This window comes from Panicum virgatum, chromosome 8K, assembly GCF_016808335.1.
Source record: "Panicum virgatum strain AP13 chromosome 8K, P.virgatum_v5, whole genome shotgun sequence".
Classification (NCBI taxonomy): Eukaryota; Viridiplantae; Streptophyta; class Magnoliopsida; order Poales; family Poaceae; genus Panicum; species Panicum virgatum.
This window is the reverse complement of record NC_053143.1, coordinates 48,157,757-48,178,934: the sequence shown is the minus strand read 5'-3', so window position 1 is coordinate 48,178,934 and position 21,178 is coordinate 48,157,757. Positions and strand designations below refer to the sequence as shown.

The following is a 21,178-nucleotide window of genomic DNA, read 5'->3' as shown; positions in this document are numbered from 1 at the left end:
AAAACACGACATTAACACATTAATTTCATAGTGAAGGGTGGTTTCACGGGATAACAAGTATATACATGCTGGGAATATAATACTACCAGAATTTAACAATACATTGTAGGTTCTTTTTTTTTCCATAAGGGAGGCTTTATTGATCGTAGCCAATTACATCAAGGTGATGGAATCATACTAACACCAAAACCACGCCTCTGCATATGTTTAGGGGGGTGTTTTGGGTCGTCCAAGTGCTAATGTCCCAAAGTGCTAAAATTTATCCAAATATAGACTAATGAGGTGGCTAAACTTTAGCCAAGACTAAAAAACTTAACCAAAATTATAAGTGCTGATAATTGCTAATTAAAGTTTAGCACTTAACTTTATTCCATCCAAACAGGCCTCTCCCAACATATATTTTGATGTGATCGGACATCTGTTGAAGGATAGATTGGAATGTATTGAAATAATTATCTACATAACAGATTACACATACCACAAGGGATCACTAATAATTTGCGTTGTCATGTTAAGATATGATGACTCTCCAAGGGTGGTGACCATTAATACCACGGATATGTTAATGGGACATCATTTGCCGTCTAAGGATCAAGTTGGTCTTGGCATTATAGACATCCATCTTCTTAACAAAGCCTTTCTAAGCAAATGGATAATAAGTTTGCTTAATGGTGAAGGGACATGGCAAAGATTGATTAGGAATAAATCTCTATCACAGGCTGAGACCAAACAGGGCGACTCTCATTTCTGGAGAGGGCTCATGAAAATTAAAATGAGGTCCTACCTAATGGTTCTTTTCAGATGAAGGATGGAACACAAACGAGGTTTCGGGAGGATACATGGGCATCAAACCGGCCATTCAAAGATATCTAACTATATACAACATCGCTCACCATCCACATGATACGGTGGCAAAAGTTATTAATTCAACATCGTTAAACATCTTTTTTAGAAGAGCGTTGGTAGATGAGAAACTAGATGAATGGCTAAGACTAGTAGCACAAGTCTCCAGTTTCAATTTGACTTAAGGAAGGGATACTTTTAGCTGGCACTTAACCAAGAGCGGACAATTTACAGTTCGCTCGATGCATCTCCACTTGACTAACCATAACTTCCCTTTCCAACATAAATTTACTTGGATACTTAAAATTCCACTAAAAGTTAAGATCTTCCTTTAGTACATGCAAAAAGGGGTTATTTTTAACAAGGATAATCTTTGAATGAAATATTGGAAGGGCAGTCAAAAGTGTTGCTACTGCAATTGTAATAAAACAATGAAACACCTCTTTTTTTTATTGCCAACATGCAAAGTTGATCTGGAGGACTGTCCAAGTTGCTACTGGTTTAACCCCACCTAAATCGCCCGCATGCTTGGGACTTTACTATTCTAACAGGGGCAACGGCTCTGTGGCAACAGCCCTAAACATTCATCTTTTATGCAGGCTATCTTCAGAGGGACCTACTAGCTGCGATTTTTGTCAATATTGCAGCATAAGGAGAGGACAAAGGATCTGTTCATGAACACCAGCACTTATTTAGAGATGGTAGCCTCTTAGAACTGTTGGCAAGCCATGGATGGAAGCATATATAATACTATATAATAATAGACTTTGCAGGCTTAATTTTGCTTCTTGGCTCCCCTGATAATCCAGCGATTGAAGCTGGAAATGTAATAATTGAAGGTTGTGTACTCTAAACCGTAGATTCCGGAAAGTTCCTTTATTATCTAAAAAAATATCACAGATATGTTAATTCAACACCATGAAGCCGCCATCATATGAAAGCATATTTCTTAGGCTAATGGAGTCGGTAAAACTGAAAAGTTTGATACATCTACGCCGACTCGCTGCCGCCGGAGGCGGCGGGCACGGGCGGCAACGCGTCGTCGGTCATGGCGCAGCATGTGCTCGTGGCGGCGGACAGGTACGGCCTGGAGAGGCTGAAGCTCATCTGCGAGGACAGGCTCTGCGGCTTCATCAGCGCCGGCACGGCGGCGACCACGCTGGCGTGGCGGAGCAGCATGGGTGCAGAGGGCTCAAGGAGGCGGGCTTCAGGTTCCTCAGGTCGCCGGGCAATCTGAAGACGATCATGGGTAGAGATGGGTTTCAGCATCTGACGAGCAGTTGCCCCTGCTGCTCGTCAACTTCGCCCTGATCGAGCTCTACACTTCGAACAGGCTGAACTTGTAGCCTATCCTTATTCTCTATGCTACTATTTCTAATCTACTTTCATGGTTTGACAGTTTGGGTTCAAGTCACTTTATCAGTGGTAGCTATATGTATCAGACTATCAGTCATTAGAACTACTCAGCTGCAAATTGTTTTTCCACTTTGTAGTACTGTACATACATTTGAATTCTATTATTTTTCCACTGAAAGATTAAAAACAAGAGCACATTGCATTGTGTTGGATTGATCTCCTTCCTAATAAGCCCAACAGCCTATTAGGCCCTTAATCCGCGCCATGATCTAGGGCGCCCAACCCATTAATGGTTGGTGGCCCCCCCACTGTACAGCGCGATAATAAGTAGGGGTGAGGGCCGGGGCACACGGTACGAGGTTCACCGTGCCGCCGACACCCTCACCCACATCCCTAACCCTAAGCTGATCTGGAGGGGGCGCTGGAGCAGTGGGAAGCACCGCCATTGCCGCCGCCGTCCACGACAACGCCGCCACGACCGTGAGGCCGCTGCAACACTCGCCGCTGCCCTAGCGCAGATCTCCATCAACGAACCCGAGTTGGCCGAACCGAGTTCAAGCGGCGGTGATGGTCTCTATCTCCTCCCACTCCCTATGTACTCTCATCTCTCTCTCTCTCTCTCTGCAGTAGATCTAGGCTACCTTGTACTCATGTATAAAAGGGAAAGGAATACCACTCGATCTGAGCACTGTGTCATTCAACAATTTTAATACATTGTACACTGAAGCATACACATAGCATGGAAAATAGGAGAATAAGAAATTAAATTAGTACCTCTTCCATAATGAAAATCAGAAAATATCAATGAGATGCCAAGATGGTGCCGTTTCATCTTGGAGGTCTATCATGAATCGACCCAGCAGGCTTAACTTTTGATGCCTTGTGTCTTGCAAGTTCAGGTGGCACATGACTGTTGCTCTGTACCAGCATCTGTTTCAGATCAAAGAAAATATCAGTATCCTCCAGCGTTAGAAACGAAGTGGCCACCCCCTTCCTTCCTGCGCGTCCTGTTCTTCCGATCCGATGCGTGTACGAGTCGATAGAGCAAGGCATGTCATAGTTCACTTGCGCAACATCAGCGATGTCGATACCGCGCGCCACGACTTCGGTAGCCACAAGAACATTGAACCGGCGGTTCCTGAATCCTTCAAGGCTGATGTTTCTCTCGTTGCTCGACATGTCTCCGTGTAAGGCTGTGACACGGAAGCCTGCGTTTTCAAGACCCCTAGCACAACTATCCACTTTCTTCTTGGTGTTGCAGAACACAATGGCTGCCTGCTTGTCCCTGAGATCCCTGAGCATCCTCTGGAGCCGCCGCATCTTCTCCGACTCCTTCACCATGATCACAGTCTGGGTGATCAGATCGGTCGCCGTGCTGGGCGTGCCAATTGTCACGACAACCGGGTCCAGGAGGTACTTCCTCGCAAGCCGCTCCACCGCAGGCGGCATGGTGGCACTGAACATGTAAGTAGTCCTCCTGTAAACCCTCTTCCCCTGAAGCTCCTCCTCATCCTCACTACTCTTGGGTTTCAGGTTGCTCCATGGCATCACGTCAAGGATACCGGCAACCTGCGGCTCGAAGCCCATGTCGATCATCCGATCGGCCTCGTCGAGCACGACCTGCACTGGTTGAGCACAAGATACCTCCTCTCTAGGAGATCAAGAAGCCGACCCGGTGTCGCAACCATGATCTCACAACCATCCTGATACCTCAATCTCTGACACTCAATGTCCTCACCACCAACAATGGCGACAACCTTGTTGATGCCTAGATAAGCTGCGAATTTCAGAGTCTCCTCCTCAATCTGCTTAGCGAGCTCATGCGTTGGCACCAGGACCACCGCGTAGGGACCCTCATCCTTGTTCGCCATGGTTAGGGGTGGCAAGCAGCGGGCAATGTAGGCGAGCATGGGCAGCACGAAGGCCGCCGTCTTGCCGGAGCCGGTCCCGGCGACGCCGATGGCGTCGCGCTGCTGCAGAACAAGTGGAATGGCGGCCATCTGGATCGGCGACGGCTTCGTGTACCCGGCGTCCTCGACGGCACGGAGGAGCTCTGCCCCGAGCCCGCTCTCGCTCCAGCTGCGCATCGGCCGGGGCACGCGGGAGCCCTTGCAGGAGATGCTGAAGTCCTCGAGGAAGATGCGCCAGTCCCGGTCGGTCATCTCCTCCGGCGCCTTCTCCGACCAGTGCCTGCCGACGGGCATGTCGCAGGCGGCGTCGTACAAGGCACCACCGGCTGGAGCCTGCTTGTCGTTCTCCGCACCCACCTTGCGCCGCCGCTCGTGCGCGGCGGCGGCGGCGGCGGCTTTCTTCTGCTCTCGCCGGTCGATGCCGGCGAGGAAGCCCCGGCTGAAGAGGAGCCGTGCGGCCCCGTGCGGCGACTGGCCGTCGATGATGCCGCCGCCGCAGCTGGTGTCGTCGGAGCGCTCCCAGTCGAAGGAGAACCGGAACTTGTCAGAGGGCTTGGCGATGGCCCGCTTCTTGGGCTTGCCGGACCCCAGGTACTGCTCCTTGATCGCGTCCAGCTCGTCCTGCCGCTCCCTCGCCGCCGTCTCCTCCGGCCGGTTCAGCTCCCGCCGCCGATCCCAGTTGTGGTCGCCGCTGCGGCCTCGCTTCCGGTGACCCCGCCGGTCTCTGGAGGACTCGTCGTGTTCCTCATGGCCACGGTCGCGGTCTCTGCCCTGATCGGAGGTTCCACGAGAAGAGGGGTCGGAGCCGGACGCGGGAGGCGCCGCCGGGGGCGCGCGCGGTGGCTGGCCGGAGACGGCGGCCTGGCGGCGCTCGACGGCGAGGCGCTCCCGCTCGGCCTTGGCGACGAACACCGGCGGCTTCATCGGATTCGTAACGTCCGCGGAGTGCATCTCGATTCTCGACGACGAGGCTGGGGAGAAGTTGAGGTAAAAAAACAGGGCAGCAGGATAGGAGTAACCGGCCTGAATACGGGCACCGACTTGAAACACGGCAAGTGAGATTAGAGCTCTACGTACGAATTCTATTATACTCGCACTTCAATAAGTTCTACCATGGTCAAGTTTAGGATGGATTGAATTTTCGTGCTGCTTTTATTGTGATTTTTTTTCAAATTGTCATCATGGTTATTATTTTAGAAAAAAACGAATTGTTTCCTTCCTATGCAAGTGCACCTAGCCAAGTTCCTACATAAATCTCATCAGCACCAACACTGATCATCATTAATAAAAGGGAAGTACTAGCGCCCGGACGACCGATCCATTGGACGCTCTGTCATCCCACTGTAACAAACATTACACGAAAAAGTAGTATCTGCAACATATGAAAAAAATAGCTACAACAGGAAAATATTGAGTATGCAACATTGAAAATGTACATCAAAAAATACACCTCTTCAATCGAATCCACGAAAAAAATTCCCACCACAACATTTGCACCATGTTTCTTGCAACATTAGTCAATAGCAAGAGAAGGATGTTTGCAACATCAAAAAAACATAATTGCAACATCTTCAAAAAAATAATTGCAACAACAAATATCTATCACGAGGCATTCATTAAAACATCCCAAAATCTCTACAGTAACATCATGATACATAACTACCGATGCCCCCTTGTCGCGCCTTCGCTCCTCCTCTGCAACCTCCCGAAGCTATCCACCATGGCCACCGCCCTAGAGCTCCTCCGGCGGCCGAAGCAACTCGCCGCTGGCGTGGAGCGGCGACCGAAACGGGGAAGGCGCGGGGAGCTCATCCGATTCTATTTTTCTAGACGGTGGGCTCAAAAGTAGCAGCAAAAGTGGATGAACGCATCTAGACGGTGGAAGCCTGCTGGGAAGTGGGACCAAGCAGCGTCCGATTTGTCGGACGGCCGGACGGTACGTAGCATTATCCTTAATAAAACGAAAAAACAAGCACACATCCCGTGTCTAGCTCGCCAAACATACGGACGGCCTCTCTGGAGCAATGATCGCAGAATTATTTTAATTTTTGTCAAAAATCAAGTCATTATGTGTACGCCAAATAGTAGCACATAATCGCTGCAACCCTAAAAAGATTAATTTTCTATCTTTCTTTTCAATGCTTGTTAACCCTATAGCTGCCGCTATAGCATTTAGCCCGATAAAACGGATATAACCCGCTAAATGCCAGCTATAGCCCGCTAAACGTCTTAATGGCAGCTCTGCCGCTAAACGCCTTAGCCGGCGATTTAAAACCATGGTTGTTATCATTGTTATACTTTAGATGTTGTCCATATCTATTTTTCATGCCATAAAATTAAATAAATTATGCTATAAGAAACTTTGAACATCGAGATGTACCAATAATGACATTATATAAAAGTTTTACGAACATTTCCAATGTATGACATATCTAATAAATTATTTTGAAACATTTATCAAAATTTTCATAGAATTTGTTTGTGAAACAATTAGAAAATCCTTGTATTTTTTAGACTGAAATTTTACTGGATCAAATTTTGGTACGCAACTACTCCATTTGCTTCATATTAGTCACTGTGTTTTGTTATAGATTTACCATGTTTTGAAACATATACTCATGATATACATAATTCATGTTGCTAAACTATATGAATTTTTAGGAATCGATGGTCAAAGATACAACTTTTTGACATGGGACAAAGATACAATATGACAACTAATTTGAAACAATGTGAAAAAGTGAAAGTTTAATTAAAGGGAACAGAAATTACAAGTGAAAAACGAATGAGATCGAACCAATGTCTCGTTTCAAGTAAAAAAAGATATAATCAAGGAGAAACCTTGGCCAGGAGGTCCTTGATAAGAGAGGGAAAACTAGTCATTAGATGGTCAAAGCCATCCGTCGCCATGACTGCCACTGTATTGCCAGGACACTTGAGGAAATTGATGCACCGTTCCTTGAGACGACGGCAGCCGTGCTGCTCAGCCAGTACCAAAGTAGTCGCCGCGGTGTCGGTGTTGATGAAGTTGCACATCATGTCCTCGCAGATCATCTTGAGCCTCTCCAATCGGTACCGGGCCGCCGCGACGAGCAGATGCTGGGCCATCACCCTCCTGTCACCTTCGTCCATGTCGGGCAAGGAGTCGGTGTAGATGAACCGGAGCATGGCCCGAAACACCCTCGGCTCCATGTCGTCGATCCGGACCTGACCGGCCTTCCTCTCCTTCATCCAGCCGAAGAGCTCGGCCCGGAACACCGGGGAACGGGCGGCGAGGGTGCTCCGGTGCGCCGCGAACGTCTCCTTCCCGACCTTGATCTTGACATCGGCTCCCACCTTGCTGTCGAGGAGGTCGCCGAGGAGCCGGTGTACGTCCATCGGCGGCGCTGGAAGGAAGTGCGGCGCACTTGACTCCTCTGTGCAGATCTCGTGGACGGTGACGTGGCAGCTGACTTGGAAGGTGTCGTTCTCGAGGTGCGACGACTCCTCCAACGCCTCGTGCTCGATGAACTTTGTCCAACCGCAGGAGCGCGATTTGGGGACGGAGAAGCTAATTCGCTTGCTGCAAGCCTGGTGTAGGACGGCACGGCGTGTCCCGTCTGGTCCAGCAAGCTGAACCCGAACGTTGCCTCGAGGATGCTGCTCCGGCTGGACCCTCCATGATCGTCGAGCAGGAGGAACAGTGAGCTCGTGCGAGCCGGTCTCCGTGGCGGTGGTGATGGTCGACGCGCTGCCGCGGCCGGTGGCGGCGGCGACGACGGCAGGGGCACCGGGGGAGCTGGGCATCTGTGTTGTATTCTCTCTTGTCTTTGGTTTTTGGAGGAAAAAAGAAGAAGGTGGATCGAGCACGGACAGATCTACTAGCTACTTTGTGTCGAGACACGGCGTCGTCAAACTATTATCGTGTATCATACTCGGAGACGGCTCTCTGTTTACTCTTATCACGAGAGCCCACCTAATCACCGTCCATCCGACGTGCACATGTTTTTTTGAACTCGAGACCCACCGGACGTGAGAGCGGAATCCAAATTGATTTTGAGTGCTTCAGGCTTCAATGGCGGACGCAAGGAGCGATTCCATTTCGCTCCTCTCTCCCCCCAATCACTTTTCCCCATCCATTCCTGCCCCAGTGAGGTTGGGGGCGAGGGAGGTGATGCTCGGGCAGCGGAGGTGACGCGTCGCTCCTCGTCGGGGGAGTCCACACGTTGTTTCTCGTCGACAGTCTTCGCCGCGCAGCACCACGCAGAAGGGAGGCGAGGCGGAGCCGGCGTGCTGTACCACGGCGAGGCGAGTCTACGTGCGGTGAACGGGGTCGGCATGCCGTACCAGGACGAGGCGACCCTACGCGCGGCGAGCGGATCCGACTTGTTTCATCGTGCCGTACCACGCCAAGGGAGGTGATGTGTGGCAAGCGGAGTCGACGCACCACACCGCGCCGAGACAAGGCGACTCGCGGTGGTGCTGGATCTCTGCTATTCCATACCAGATCAAGGGGAGTTTCCGCCTCCGGTCAGGTACGCATGAAGGAGCGGCTTCGACCAAACGCTGGGTGATTTCTGCAACATCATTCCACTGGTTGAAATCAGTCAAACCTATTTCTTGCTAGTCTACTTATGACATGTTCATCTCCTTTTCATTATCCCAGATGTTGATTTTGTTCTGCCTACTTTTCTCTAGGGTTTCCTGATTAATGTAGTCTACAATTTTTTGCTAACGCCCATCTAGATTATGGATGCTCAAATCAAATCTTATGTTACGTTATGTTTAGAAGTAACTGGCGATATTAACTATGTTTTATTTGTTCAGCACCTAGCAGTCAACCCTTCAATTGGTTTTGGGTTCTAACTGGGTTTCATTGTATTTGGGTTTATTTTATGGATCTATTTTGTTCGGTGTGAATCAGTTTGAAGTTACCAACTGGTCTACATAGTGTTGCTTTGTACTAATCAAACTGGATTGGCTTTGTTCTACGCATTGACCTATAATTTTTCTAATTTGTAGTTTTCCAATTATGGTACACTAAGTTAACCTTCTTGTCGTTGATCACTTATTTTTTTTCCCAATTGTTTGAGCTTATGCTTTGTTACGTGCAATTAGCAAGCAGACAAGTAATTTAGATACCTTTTCTTATTCAGAACTATGTTTCTCTGAATTTTCTCAGGTGCCAAACAGTACCCATGGATAATGCTTTGATATGTTTTATACTTTTTATATCATTTTAACAGAGTAACTTTTGATGTTAGCCGTATATAGATTTATCTGTATTTTCAAAGGTTAATCTGTCACTATTCTTTGCTAAAATGTAACTTGTCAGTATTTACATGAACAAGGAAGTATCTTTCAATATTCACATGCAAAAGAAAAGTAATTTGTAAATGATTTGAACATTATAGGAAGTAACTTCTCAATTCAATCTAGAGGGGAGTTCTTTTTGTGGCTATTCAAATGACATGATAACTAACCTTTCACTAATGTTTCCTTCTGTTAATTTTTTTTTGGAAAACTTGAAAAACTTAAATTCCAGTCACTCACCAATCTTCTCGTACTGCAGCCACATCTTTCCAATTGATATTTTATATCATTTTTTTAAAAGTTTGTGCTTGCTCATGACTATTTTTTGTAGGTGCAGCTAGCACATTTCCGTTCAAAAGTCTTTTTTTAGCTCCTCTTTGATTTTGGTGCATATCGTGGAAGAGTTTCTTTAGACTTAGTGGTTGGCGCATATTCATTAGGTATCTACCAAACATATACTTCCATCTATGATCACTTTAATTTTGCTTTGTTCATACTTCTTTCAATCCGATATGTTTAGTTTTAGGCACTACTAATGCATCAGTTGTTTTAACTCTTAGAGAATTTCCATGTCGTGATCTTATGGAACTTTGCATTTAGGTGGAGAAGAACAATTACATGCAGATGATCTTTTATCATGCCTACTTTTTTATTCATCAGCTGATTATGTATGATTAGAAAATTACAAAATCCGAATAAATAGTGTTAGCAGTAGCTTTGTTGTGATTTCATTTATCCTCCGATTTAACAAAAATAAGATGTAACTCATTCCTTTTTTGTATTTTGAATAGCATTGAACCTGTCACTGCAAATCTAGTTTAGAAAGTAACTTATATTTTATTGACATGAGTTACAAAGTAACTTGCCCCTGATTTGTAGCACATAGGAAGTAACTTTTATACATTTATCAACATGAGATTGGAAGTAACTTGTCCCTGATTTGTAGCGCATAGGAAGTAACTTATCATTGTCTTACACAAGATAGGCAAGTAACCAGTTCCTGATTTGCATGGAGGAAATAACTAAACTTTTATTTACATCAGATAGGAAGTAATTTGCCCCTGACTTGGAACATGTATGAAGTAACTAAACATTTATTCACATCTGATAGAAAGTAACTTGTCCTTGATTTGAAACTTGGTAGGAAGTAACTGAATATTTATTTACATCAGATAGGAAGTAGCTTGTCCCTTATTTGAAATTCAATAGGAAATTACTTATCAATAAATTTACATGAAAATAAAGTAGCTTTGTTCCTATTTTTTCTTTTTTTTTCTCCATGCCTAGTTTGACTCCGTCAAATAGATGGTATGTTTGTGTTTTTTTATTATTTTTTCCTTTTCAGCAAAGCTGGTTTTTAAGAAAGACACTAGATATGCACCATGAACCCAACCCATAATTCCGTTGGCACTGCTGAAGAGCAGTCCACCAGCAAAAATAAAGATGATAAGTTGAAGGAAAAGCTCAAGCCAATTCCTATCAAGATGAAGAAAGCAAATCAAGGCACTTCTGCTGTTGGTGATGTACTGATGTAAAAAAAACCAAGAAAAAGCTTCAGGTTTGTTTCTATCACATGTTGCCACTATTTTAGTAGTGAGGTGCAATGTGAACCTTCTGTCACTAAGAAGTCTGATCAGAGCCTTTGCAGCAATGGAAAACAACAGTTGAGCAGTAAAAATAAATTAAAGTTGACAAGTTGAAATACAATCTGAGGCCCCTGGCCACTAGGATGAAGAGAGTAAATGAAGATGCTTCTTTTATTTTCAGGAAATAATACTTTTTAAGCTGTATCCTGATATGATTGATTACCATCATTTGTATGTTAAATATACTGATGTACCCAGCAGTGGCTGGAAGCAAAATATGATGTGCAAACAAATGTGTAGTGGGTTTTCTATATTACTTGGCAAGTTCCATCAAGAATTTCACCAGCCAACAACCTGACCAACCATGAACTGAGTGATAATGAAGAAGATAAGGAAGAAAATGGTGACATTAAGATGACTGAGTAATGTCTTCAGATGAAGTAAAAGGAGAAAGGAAACTTTATCCTCTCTTCAAGGATTGCTGTAAGATCTTTCTCTGTCTCTCCCCCCTCTCCCTCTGCGCCTCTTCATCTGCTTTATACTATGAAATGAAGAGGTAACTTGTCACTATTTGGGTTAATTAGGAAGTAACTTCGATATTATTTATCTATTTTATCAGGTGAAGATTAAAAGGATTTAGATGCCCAAGAGACAGAAGTAGCTTTTTTTTTAGGGGAGGGGGAGGGGGACATGTACATGTATGCAGTACTATTTTCTTGTTACAGATGCAAAATTCCTTGCGGAGTTGATTGCCAGGCTGTTGGTGCGAAAAGACACATTCACATAGTTCTATAAGGTGTTTGTAGGATATGCAACACATCCTCATAATGCACTAGTTAATTTCTCTGAATTTGAATCACTTATGTTGAATTTTATAAGAATTATTTTGTGTTGTTGAATAGAATCTGGACCTGTCTATCTACATTGGATGGATGCTTCTATCTCCATTTTGTTGTTCATTCTATTGCTTTCTTCTTTCTTACTTTTTGTCCTCCTAACTTGTGGTTTGATGCGGATCGTTGTCTGGGTCTGTTGTTACTTCCATGGCTGTCAGATTTTTGTACATGCGAACGAGCCGTAGCTCGAGTGGCACGCTCGCCAGGTGCGCGAGCGCGCCCACCCGCGTTCGATTCCCATCGGGAGCAACGCGATTGTCGCACTAGGACCGAGCAAGTGGTGTGCGTGTGTGCGTGAGTTTGCTCGGTAGGTGCATCTCGAGACTGCTCGGGCAGCCTAGTCTGCGTTAAGTCCGGTTAGCGTGGGCACCCAACCTCTTACATGACTCCCCAGTGCTCCTGGGTGCTTTCAAAAAAATAAGATTTTTGTACATCGGATCTATCATTTTTGGCGCCGAATTGTTTTTTGGTCATGCTAGATAGGTGCTCCGCACGGGCCGCTTGCGCGAAGCTAGCAGCACTAGAACCATGTCACGTGCGTGTGCAAGGGGGATTGTTTTCTTTTCCGGGGAGGAATAATTGTTTTTCCATTTTCGATGCATTTGCTAAATATGGTAACTAGTGAGGCTCTCCGCTTAGCGCTAAGTGGAGAGGGCTCTCCACGTAGTTGCCTCCAACTATTATTTGTGACTACAGGCAGGCCGGCTAGGCTATACTCCTCTGCCGATTCGGAAAGGTCAGGCTCATTCTGCAATCAACTGACGTGGTTGAAAGGGAATTGAAGCGAGTTTACTACAATGCGTTTCCGAGTGTGGTTTGAATCGCTGCCAAGAACTCGTCGATGAGTCCTAATCTGAGTTTGCAATGCTAGACTGACAAGTCTCCATACCGGCCAGCCGTGCCGAGATTTGTACTAGGTATGACACGACTCGTACGTTTGTGCCAATCCAACATGGCTTAACGTTGGACGAGATCTGGCCCAACTGTTAAATCTAGTTTTTTCTCTATGCACGTCGAAATCACACCTTTATCTATACCATCTATATTCTTTTTTCTCTTTTCTTCTCTTCTCTTCTTACTATAAAAGTTGAAACAATTGATTTTTTCTTCACCAAAATTAGACCCACCGTACCACTCACGGGAGTTACATTTGTCGGGCCAAAAGGTTTAACGAAAGAGGATGTAGACCCACGAAATTGATAAAAGGGAAATGTTTCAACCAAAATCCTAATTCTTTTTACACCACAAACATTTATATACCCACCTTTTGTACCCGCATATTACTTTCCTTTGGCACAAATTTTACTTTCCTTTGCATATGCATTCACACATTATTCGTGTCATTAATTGTTTTGGAAGGATAATAATTGTTTTTTTGGAAGAAAAAGAAAGATGTGTATTACTCTTGGAAGGAAAATGAATGACATCGTCGCAACGTGTGGCACGTACATCTCCACTAGTGTTAGAAAAAAGTAAGTTTGTGATATGTTGTATGCAGCTTATGAATGAAAATTAAATTTGGGCTCATGATAGGAAGTTTGTGATTAATTTATATGATAGACCACAAATAAAGTAAGTTTTGTTCTTTAAGAAATTAGCTTCACTATTTTGATCTGCACATATTCAAGGAGACTTTTTTCTAACGTTCTTGCTAACACGAACATAATGATGTAATCGTACGTTTGTAAAAACTACAGTGTTTTCGATTTGAATTGATCATCAATCTTGTCTTTTTGTCCTTTCATGTGCGTATCTACTCTTGCGCTGGTTGCTACATGTTCAGTGACGTTGCTGTATTATCGATTGCTTGGGTAGAATTTGACGCACACACCTGGAACACACTATTGCCTTTTAACCGTTCTGTCTTGACAATCTCAATCTGATTGCACGAACAGCAAATCAAACACTAATGCATGTACTTGCAAGCGCATCCTACTAGAAGTACACAAGACCCATCAATTAATGAAAATAAAACTAACTTGCTTGCTACCATCTTAATAATGAAAAACATGCTCAGACACGGTCGAAAAAAAATACTAACTTGCTCGGACTCCTGACTACAGATCGGTGCCACACTGCTAACACAAGAACACGGCCAACGATACGCGACTAACAATGCAGTAAATAACAAGATAAGTCCAACAGGCAAGGTTGGAGTTGGATATGTGTTGGTGGTATATTGAAGCAACCAACTACCCAACAACCGTCAACTAAGATTTTTGTATGCCAGAAAATTTGACGCACACGACCAACTGCAAAACGATGAACTCGAGACTACTGCCTTTTAACCGTTTTTCACTTGATAGTCTTGTTGACGCAAAATCTGGTCACACACTCGAATGCGCTAGAACGTGCAAGATCGTCAAAACGATCAACACTAGCAGTCTCCCTGCGCCGACCAGTTAGACCGGTATAGCGGACCGGTCAGACCGGTACTCCAGGAAGACGGCGAAGACCTAGAACCAAGAGCTCGGGAGGGACCCCGTCGGAGCTAATGGAACTAGGGTTGCTCTGAGGTTGGCTGGCCACTCAGAACGCCATCGAACGCCGTGGAGACGAGCGAAAAACAGCAGATAGGATTGAAAAAGTTAGAGTTTAGAAATAAAAAGTAAGTTAGAGTTGATGAATCGATTGGGATTACCCTCAATCGGCCGTGGCACTTCATATATATAGGGTGGGAAGGTCTGTACCCATTAGGAGTCGAAACCCTAACAAATCTCGTGTCAAAATACAACTCCTAACTTGGATTTTGTGTTTTGGACCAGTCTGACCGGTCTGACCGCCCCTGGACCTGTCAAACCGGTTAGACCGGGGTGCAGGTCTTCCGGGAGGCATAACTTCCTCGTCCGGACTCCAAATTGAACGTTCCATATATGCATTTCGATCATCTCGACTAGATCTACGCAATGGTGCAGTCCAATTGGTGATTTGACAAACTTTTCCTAACCGGTCTGACCGGTTTGTACAAGAGGTATGACCGGTCCGCCCAGATTATCCAGAAAACCTGAGTCGTGCCAATTTTGGGTGTCAACATATGCCCCCTATTTCTTAGTAAAGCTTGCGTGCCAAGAAATATTTCTCCAAGCCAAAACTGCACTGAAACAATGAAAAGCACTTGTGCACCAGTCACATCTTGTCTCTAATGATGAAGAAATCCAATTAACCACATATCTTGATATGGCTCAAGACGATGGTTTCACCTTACTGCTCATATTCCTGCATCTCCCGTAAGATATGAATCTGAGTACACACCACTTCGGCAATTATTGTTTGGAATACGGTCCAAAGTCAATCTCACACTTCAAATGACCATGGATGCACAAACCGACCCAATTACAATGAATAGCAATTGGTCTTTTGTCTCCTATAATCACAGCTAAGAGCGTATAATGAATATATATACCATCCACTAGCCTCATATCCATGAATCATAAACTTCTAGTCGAAATAAAAGAACCATATTCAGCTTGCTTGTTAGTGCAAAATATTCCAATCGACCTCATAAATGAATATGGCACAATCAGGATGCAAATTGCCAAGATTAGATTAGTGTCAAGAACTAATCTGCACTGAAACAATGCAAAGCACCTACGCGCCAATCACGTCTTTTGCAAGAGCGATATTGTATATCGGCCATGTCATCTTGTATAAATGAGACAAGCCTGAGTATATATTACCTCGGTTCTAAATCATGCTCTTCAAGGGAACTGCTTCAGTTTATTTAGTAAAACAATATGTAGCAATTAACACGAAGCAATGCACTTTTGAGTATAGAGGATTAATCTGACCAATGAACTCCAATCCTCAATCTCGGAAAGACCATAATTTGATAATAGGATGTACCAATGCAGCGGGCACCAACTGTAAATCACCAAACCGCCGACATCCTTTACAACCCTTATATTATTTGAAACAATCAGACATCATGGTAGGGCAAAAAGTTGGCTCTTCTAAACAATCACTTCATCTTGGGAGGCGATTACCGCGTACACCAGTGCCTTCATGATCTTTCCTTATGGAAACTCTGGCTTGATCTGAGTCTAAACACTTGAGAAACAAATATTCGGCAGTTCAAAGATAGAGCTCACTATCGATCAAACAATATTCGAGTTTTATACGCCGAATATTCCTCTCTGCACCGTGACTAGGATCTTTTAGATAAGAGATTATAGGATCCCTTCAAATCCTGATCTTCGGCTTTAGTGATTAAATGATTTTCATAGCCGAATTTGTGTCTCTAGTAGTCTGGGCGGTCAGACCGGTTGTATTGACCAATCGGACCGGTTCGTCCAGAACCTGCAACTCGGCTTTTGCTTACATCGGCTTTCGAATGTGAAAATATTTCTTCACACTTGCGCAGCCAGATGCTTGCTGAGTCAGAGTATTAGCCTGTCCATTCTCCTTCCTTGGTATACGTCTTATAACAAATTGATGAAAGGAAGAAATAATATCGAGGCACTTGTCAAGATATGCATTTAAAGATCCATTGTAACATTAGCATACCTTGGATACTTGCTACACCACCAGAAGTAAATCATCAATGGCTTCCACATGATTCACGCCCATAGATTGCAGAAATTTGAAGCCAAATAAAAGGGCTTCATACTCAACTTGATTATTTGTGGAATCCTCTTTAACCGGTTTGAAAACTCAAAAATAGCACCACTTGGAGAAATCAAGACAGCACTATATCCTTTACCATTATCCCAAACCAATCCATCAAAATATAACTTCCATGGTGTGCAAGTAAAATAGCCGACTCCCAAATCATGTTAATCATTAATCCGATGCTCAACAACGAAATCCGCTACAATTTGGCCTCTCATCGATTTTAAATATTCACAATCCAAATTGTATTCAACTAAGACATATGCCCATTCGCCGATTCAACCATTCAAAATTGGCTTTTGCGACATACGTTTGGTCATATCGGTTTGACGCACTACTATGCAAGCACTAGATAGTAGATAACACCTCAATTTGGTACAAGCATAATAGAGAGACAAGCATAATTTCTCAATAAAAATATACCTTGTCTCTGCATCAATAAGTTGTCGGCTTACATAAGTGAGCATATACTCCTTGCCTTCGGTTTCTTGAGTCAAAACAGCCATAATACCTTTGTCTTCTATCTCCACATAAAGCCTGAAAGGAACCCCTCTCCTAGGCGCCTTGAGCACCGGTGGTGAAGACAAGTATTGCTCAATCTTCTCAAATACTCCTTGCTGTTTTGCCCCCCAAGTGAATTCGGCTTCATTCTTTAACCGAAGAATAGGAGTAAGAGCATCAATATGCCTAATTATTAACAGTTTTCCAACTTTCTAGCTCGAATTGAATAAACTTCTAATTCGGCTTTATTTACTGATGTTAAACCTTTCAAACAGCTCAAGATTTTGAAATAAAGCATAGTCAAGATCTTGAGAGCCTTTTGCAAACTGATCTATTGAATAAAAACTTCATGAGGTAAATTATCACCTACCAATAATTTGCCCTCCGAGCACTTAAATGTCGTTGAGCCCCATATTGTTGCGTTTTTGGTGTGACCTCATGATCCACTACCTCCTCACCACCTTGTGCCGAGAATGATAGTGGTGTATCTCCATCGCAAGGAACCGAAACAGGCATTGCTGATTCGGCTTTCCGCTGAATTAATGGGCCAACTGGTCTGACCGGCTGTTCAGGGCGGTCAGACCGATCGGATGTACCGGTCAGACCGGTCGCCTGAGATGGCTTGACCGGTCGTGCTGGCTGGTCAGCTGATTTGACCCTCCATACCTTGCCCTGAGGGACCATGGGTCTGCACTGATTGAATTGTTTGTCCCTCAGCCTCTGGATCTCCTGCTCCTTCTTCTCTTGAAAGCGTAGGCGTTGCAGCTTCCTCTTTTGAGTACGAGTCAACCCCGAAGGACACCACCTTGGTTGAAAGTACTTCGATGCTGAACTACTGCTGCCGGCCTGATGATCATTAGCCCTGATCAGCCTCTGAACAGGAGAATTAACCAATTTATCAAACATTATCGGTTTTTTACCCACATTATCAACAGCCACTTTAGTATCACCAATCTAAACAACAGCATTGGTTTTAATCTTCTTTGGGTCAACAATAGGCTACACTTCTACTTTCTTTCCCTTGACACGGTACTCTTGTCTTGGGAAAGGAGCTTTGCCCGGCCTCCGATGAGACCAGTCTGACCGATGCAGGCTGTTGCCTTTGACCGGATTGGTGGGGTCCCAATCGGTCGTGCACTGGTCTTGTCACCCTGTAGAACATAGGTCTTCTGTGATCCTCCTCCCTTCGGTGAGATGGTGGGTGTAGCATCGGATAACAATACATCCAAAATCCTTCATGTTCCCATGCAGGATAAGAAAAATCCGATGTCGGTGGTGCCCATGGCGTAGTAGCATACACCTTCTGAGGAGGAAACATTGTAGTGCTATCTCTCCTATACTTGCTGGATTCTCTCCTAGGAGAAGAATGCTTGCCTTGAGGCAGAGATGAACTTGATTCTTTTTTTAGTGGCTGATCTTTTGGAACGGTCCTCGTGTACTTGTTCAATAATTGGTCAAAGGTAAGTTTTTGCTTCTCAACCTTTCCCACGTTTGATTCATTAACCTTCCAAGTACCAACTTCCGGGCTCTTAGGCTTGAAAGTTTTGGGTCGGCCTTTTGGCTGACCGGTCTGACCAGTTGAAGCGACCGGTCGGACCGGACGTGCCTGGGCAGCAGGCCGACGCGTGTCTTGCGAGGAACTCTTTTGCCCCCTGGTCTTGAAGCTTTGACAGTAATTTTTAATGACTCCTTACCATCAGGAGTCTTCTCCAATGTTACTTCCCTTACCAGAATTTTGTCATTAATATTCTTCGGCCTTGGCTCACCAATGATAACATTTTTTCCTTTAGCTCCTTCGGTTTGTTCTAGCTGAATGAGCGCCTTGGCATTATCTAAATCAATGGAATGAACTGGGGATGATGCCTTGTCAACTTGCATCTCATGCATTGCCAATCGTCCTTCATTAACGGCCGATTGGACTTTTCGACGAAAAACATTGCAATCATTAGTTGCATGAGAAAAATAATTATGCCACTTGCAATATGCTTGCCGTTTCAACTCCTCAAGCGGCGGTATGACATGAGAACACTTGATGTTTCCTCTCTTAAGTAATTCATCAAATATGCGATCACACTTAGAAACATCAAATGTAAAACGAACTTGTTCTTGCCTATTCTTCGAAATCGGCTTAAGCGATGAACAAGCGTATGGCTTAGCTTCTGATGGCCATATGAACTCAGCAACTTCCTTTTTCTCATTGTCCGAATCAAATTTACAATCAACATACATGGACTGATGAGTTTCGAAAATATCTTTTGCATTCTTAAATTTAAATTCTAAACCAAGGGCTCTCATTTGCAAATGATTAACAGTAATAAAATCAAAACCATCGAATTTTTCTTTCAAGTAAGAACGCAAACCATTGTAAGCCAAGTTTGCCAAATCTTTTTCAGAAATTGTCAAATTAAAGCATCGGTTTTTTATAGTTTTGAATCTTTGGAAATAATCCAAGACAGACTCATTCTGACCTTGCCTAACCGATGTCAAACCTTTAAACTTAGCTTCATTGTGACCAGCCAGATCTTCTTTTAATTTAGCAAGATCGGCTTCGCATCTACCACTCGTGGATGCTTGTGATGCAGAATTAAGACGATGTGCTATGGGATCATCTTGTTCCATCGTCTGAATCGAACTCACCGGTGCACGCCCCAAAGAATTTTCATATACATTATCAAAAATCGGTTCATGTGGAGAACCAGATTCTTGTAAAAGCAATGGCGGCACAGAATTTGTTAACTCATTCATTTGGCTAGGAGCTGCCGAACAAGGAGTTGACGCAATCGACAGGCTGACTACCAAAGCATTGGTCAGATCGGCCATCTCGCCCATTTGACCAGTCTGACCGGTCACATGGACCGGTTTGACCGGTCCTGCGTGGACTGATGAAGGAGGTGGTGTTTGCCCTGCAAAATAATCTATCGGCATGCCGTATTGTGGTTGCTGAGAATATGCTGGCATAGCCGATAAGCAAGGAGTTTGAAAAGCACAATTATCATCTATAGATTTGCCTTTTTTCATAATTTCTACCTGACCCTTTAAATCACTAAACAAATCATTCGTGGGTTTATACATATCGGCAATTTTCTGATCCACAATAGATGATAACTAGCTAAACAAGTTGGAAGATGAAGTGCTTACGTTGCTTATTACATCGACTTGCTTATCCTTAAGCGTGAAGGAGGGTATCACGAAGTCTTCAACCTTCGTTACTTGGCCTTTTTTGTCTTTCTTGAATCCCTTCAAGAATTGTGCCTTGAGGTCCCTGGCCACCAAGTAATCTTGGCGCTCCTCCTCGCTGAGATCCTCGATAGATGCGGGGATGTTGCCTTCGTCGAGGTCGGTGATGACGCCCATCTTTTCTAGGGAGTAGATTAGATTGGTTTCGAATAACCAGATTAATCGATCCCCAGCAGAGTTGCCAAAAAATATGTTGATGCAAAATCTGGTCACACACTCTAACATGCTAGAACGTGCAGCAAGATTGTCAAAACGATCAACACCAGCAGCCTCCCTGCGCCGACTAGTTAGACCGGTCAGACCGGTACTCCAGGAAGACGGCGAAGACCTAGAACCAAGAGCTCGGGAGGGACCCCGTCGGAGCTAATGGAGCTAGGGTTGCTTTAAGGTCGGCATACCACTCAGAACGCCATCGAACGCTGTGGAGACGAGCGAAGAACAGCAGATAGGGTTGGAAAAGTTAGGGTTTAGAAATAAAAAGTAAAGTAGAGTTGATGAATCGATTGGGATTACCCTCAATCGGTCATGGCCCTTCATATATATAGGGTGGGGAGGTCTGTACCCATTATGAGTCGAAACCCTAACAAATCTCGTGTCAAAATACAACTCCTAACTCGGATTCTGCATTTCGGACCGGTCTGACCGCCCCTGGACCGGTCAGACCGGGGTTCAGGTCTTCCGGGAGGCATAACTTCCTCATCCGGACTCCAAATTGGACGTTCCATATATGCATTTCGATCGTCTCGACAAGATCTACGCAATAGCGCAGTCCAATTGATGATTTGACAAACTTTTCCTGACCGGTCTGACCGGTTTGTACAAGAGGTTTGATCGGTCTGCCCAGATTGTCCAGAAAACCTGAGTCGTGCCAATTTTGAGTGTCAACAAGTCTCAATCTTATTACATGAAAACGAGCAAACACAGATGCATCTACTACTTCATTAATGCA

At 44.5% G+C, this 21,178-nt stretch overlaps 1 protein-coding gene, 1 long non-coding RNA gene and 1 pseudogene across 6 annotated transcripts; 1 reads left to right on the top strand and 2 right to left on the bottom strand.

The window, feature by feature from the left end:
- Positions 1–3,000: 3,000 nt before the first annotated feature.
- On the bottom strand, positions 3,001–5,060 carry LOC120645859 (annotated as a pseudogene).
- Positions 5,061–6,938: 1,878 nt separating this feature from the next.
- Positions 6,939–7,895, bottom strand: LOC120645858 (BTB/POZ and MATH domain-containing protein 1-like). Its single transcript, XM_039922584.1, has one exon. It carries the CDS (start codon positions 7,893–7,895, stop codon positions 6,939–6,941), a length of 957 nt encoding a protein of 318 aa, XP_039778518.1.
- Positions 7,896–8,127: 232 nt separating this feature from the next.
- Positions 8,128–11,934, top strand: LOC120644973. 5 transcript variants are annotated; one of them, XR_005664031.1, is made up of 3 exons: positions 8,128–8,623; positions 9,739–9,841; positions 10,747–11,450. It is a non-coding gene; the product is annotated as an uncharacterized LOC120644973 (long non-coding RNA). The 5 variants fall into 5 exon arrangements; XR_005664029.1 differs by having other exon boundaries at positions 8,129–8,623; positions 9,733–9,841; XR_005664032.1 differs by lacking the exon at positions 8,128–8,623 and having other exon boundaries at positions 8,653–9,841; positions 10,747–10,959; positions 11,039–11,450.
- The last annotated feature ends 9,244 nt before the right edge of the window (positions 11,935–21,178 follow it).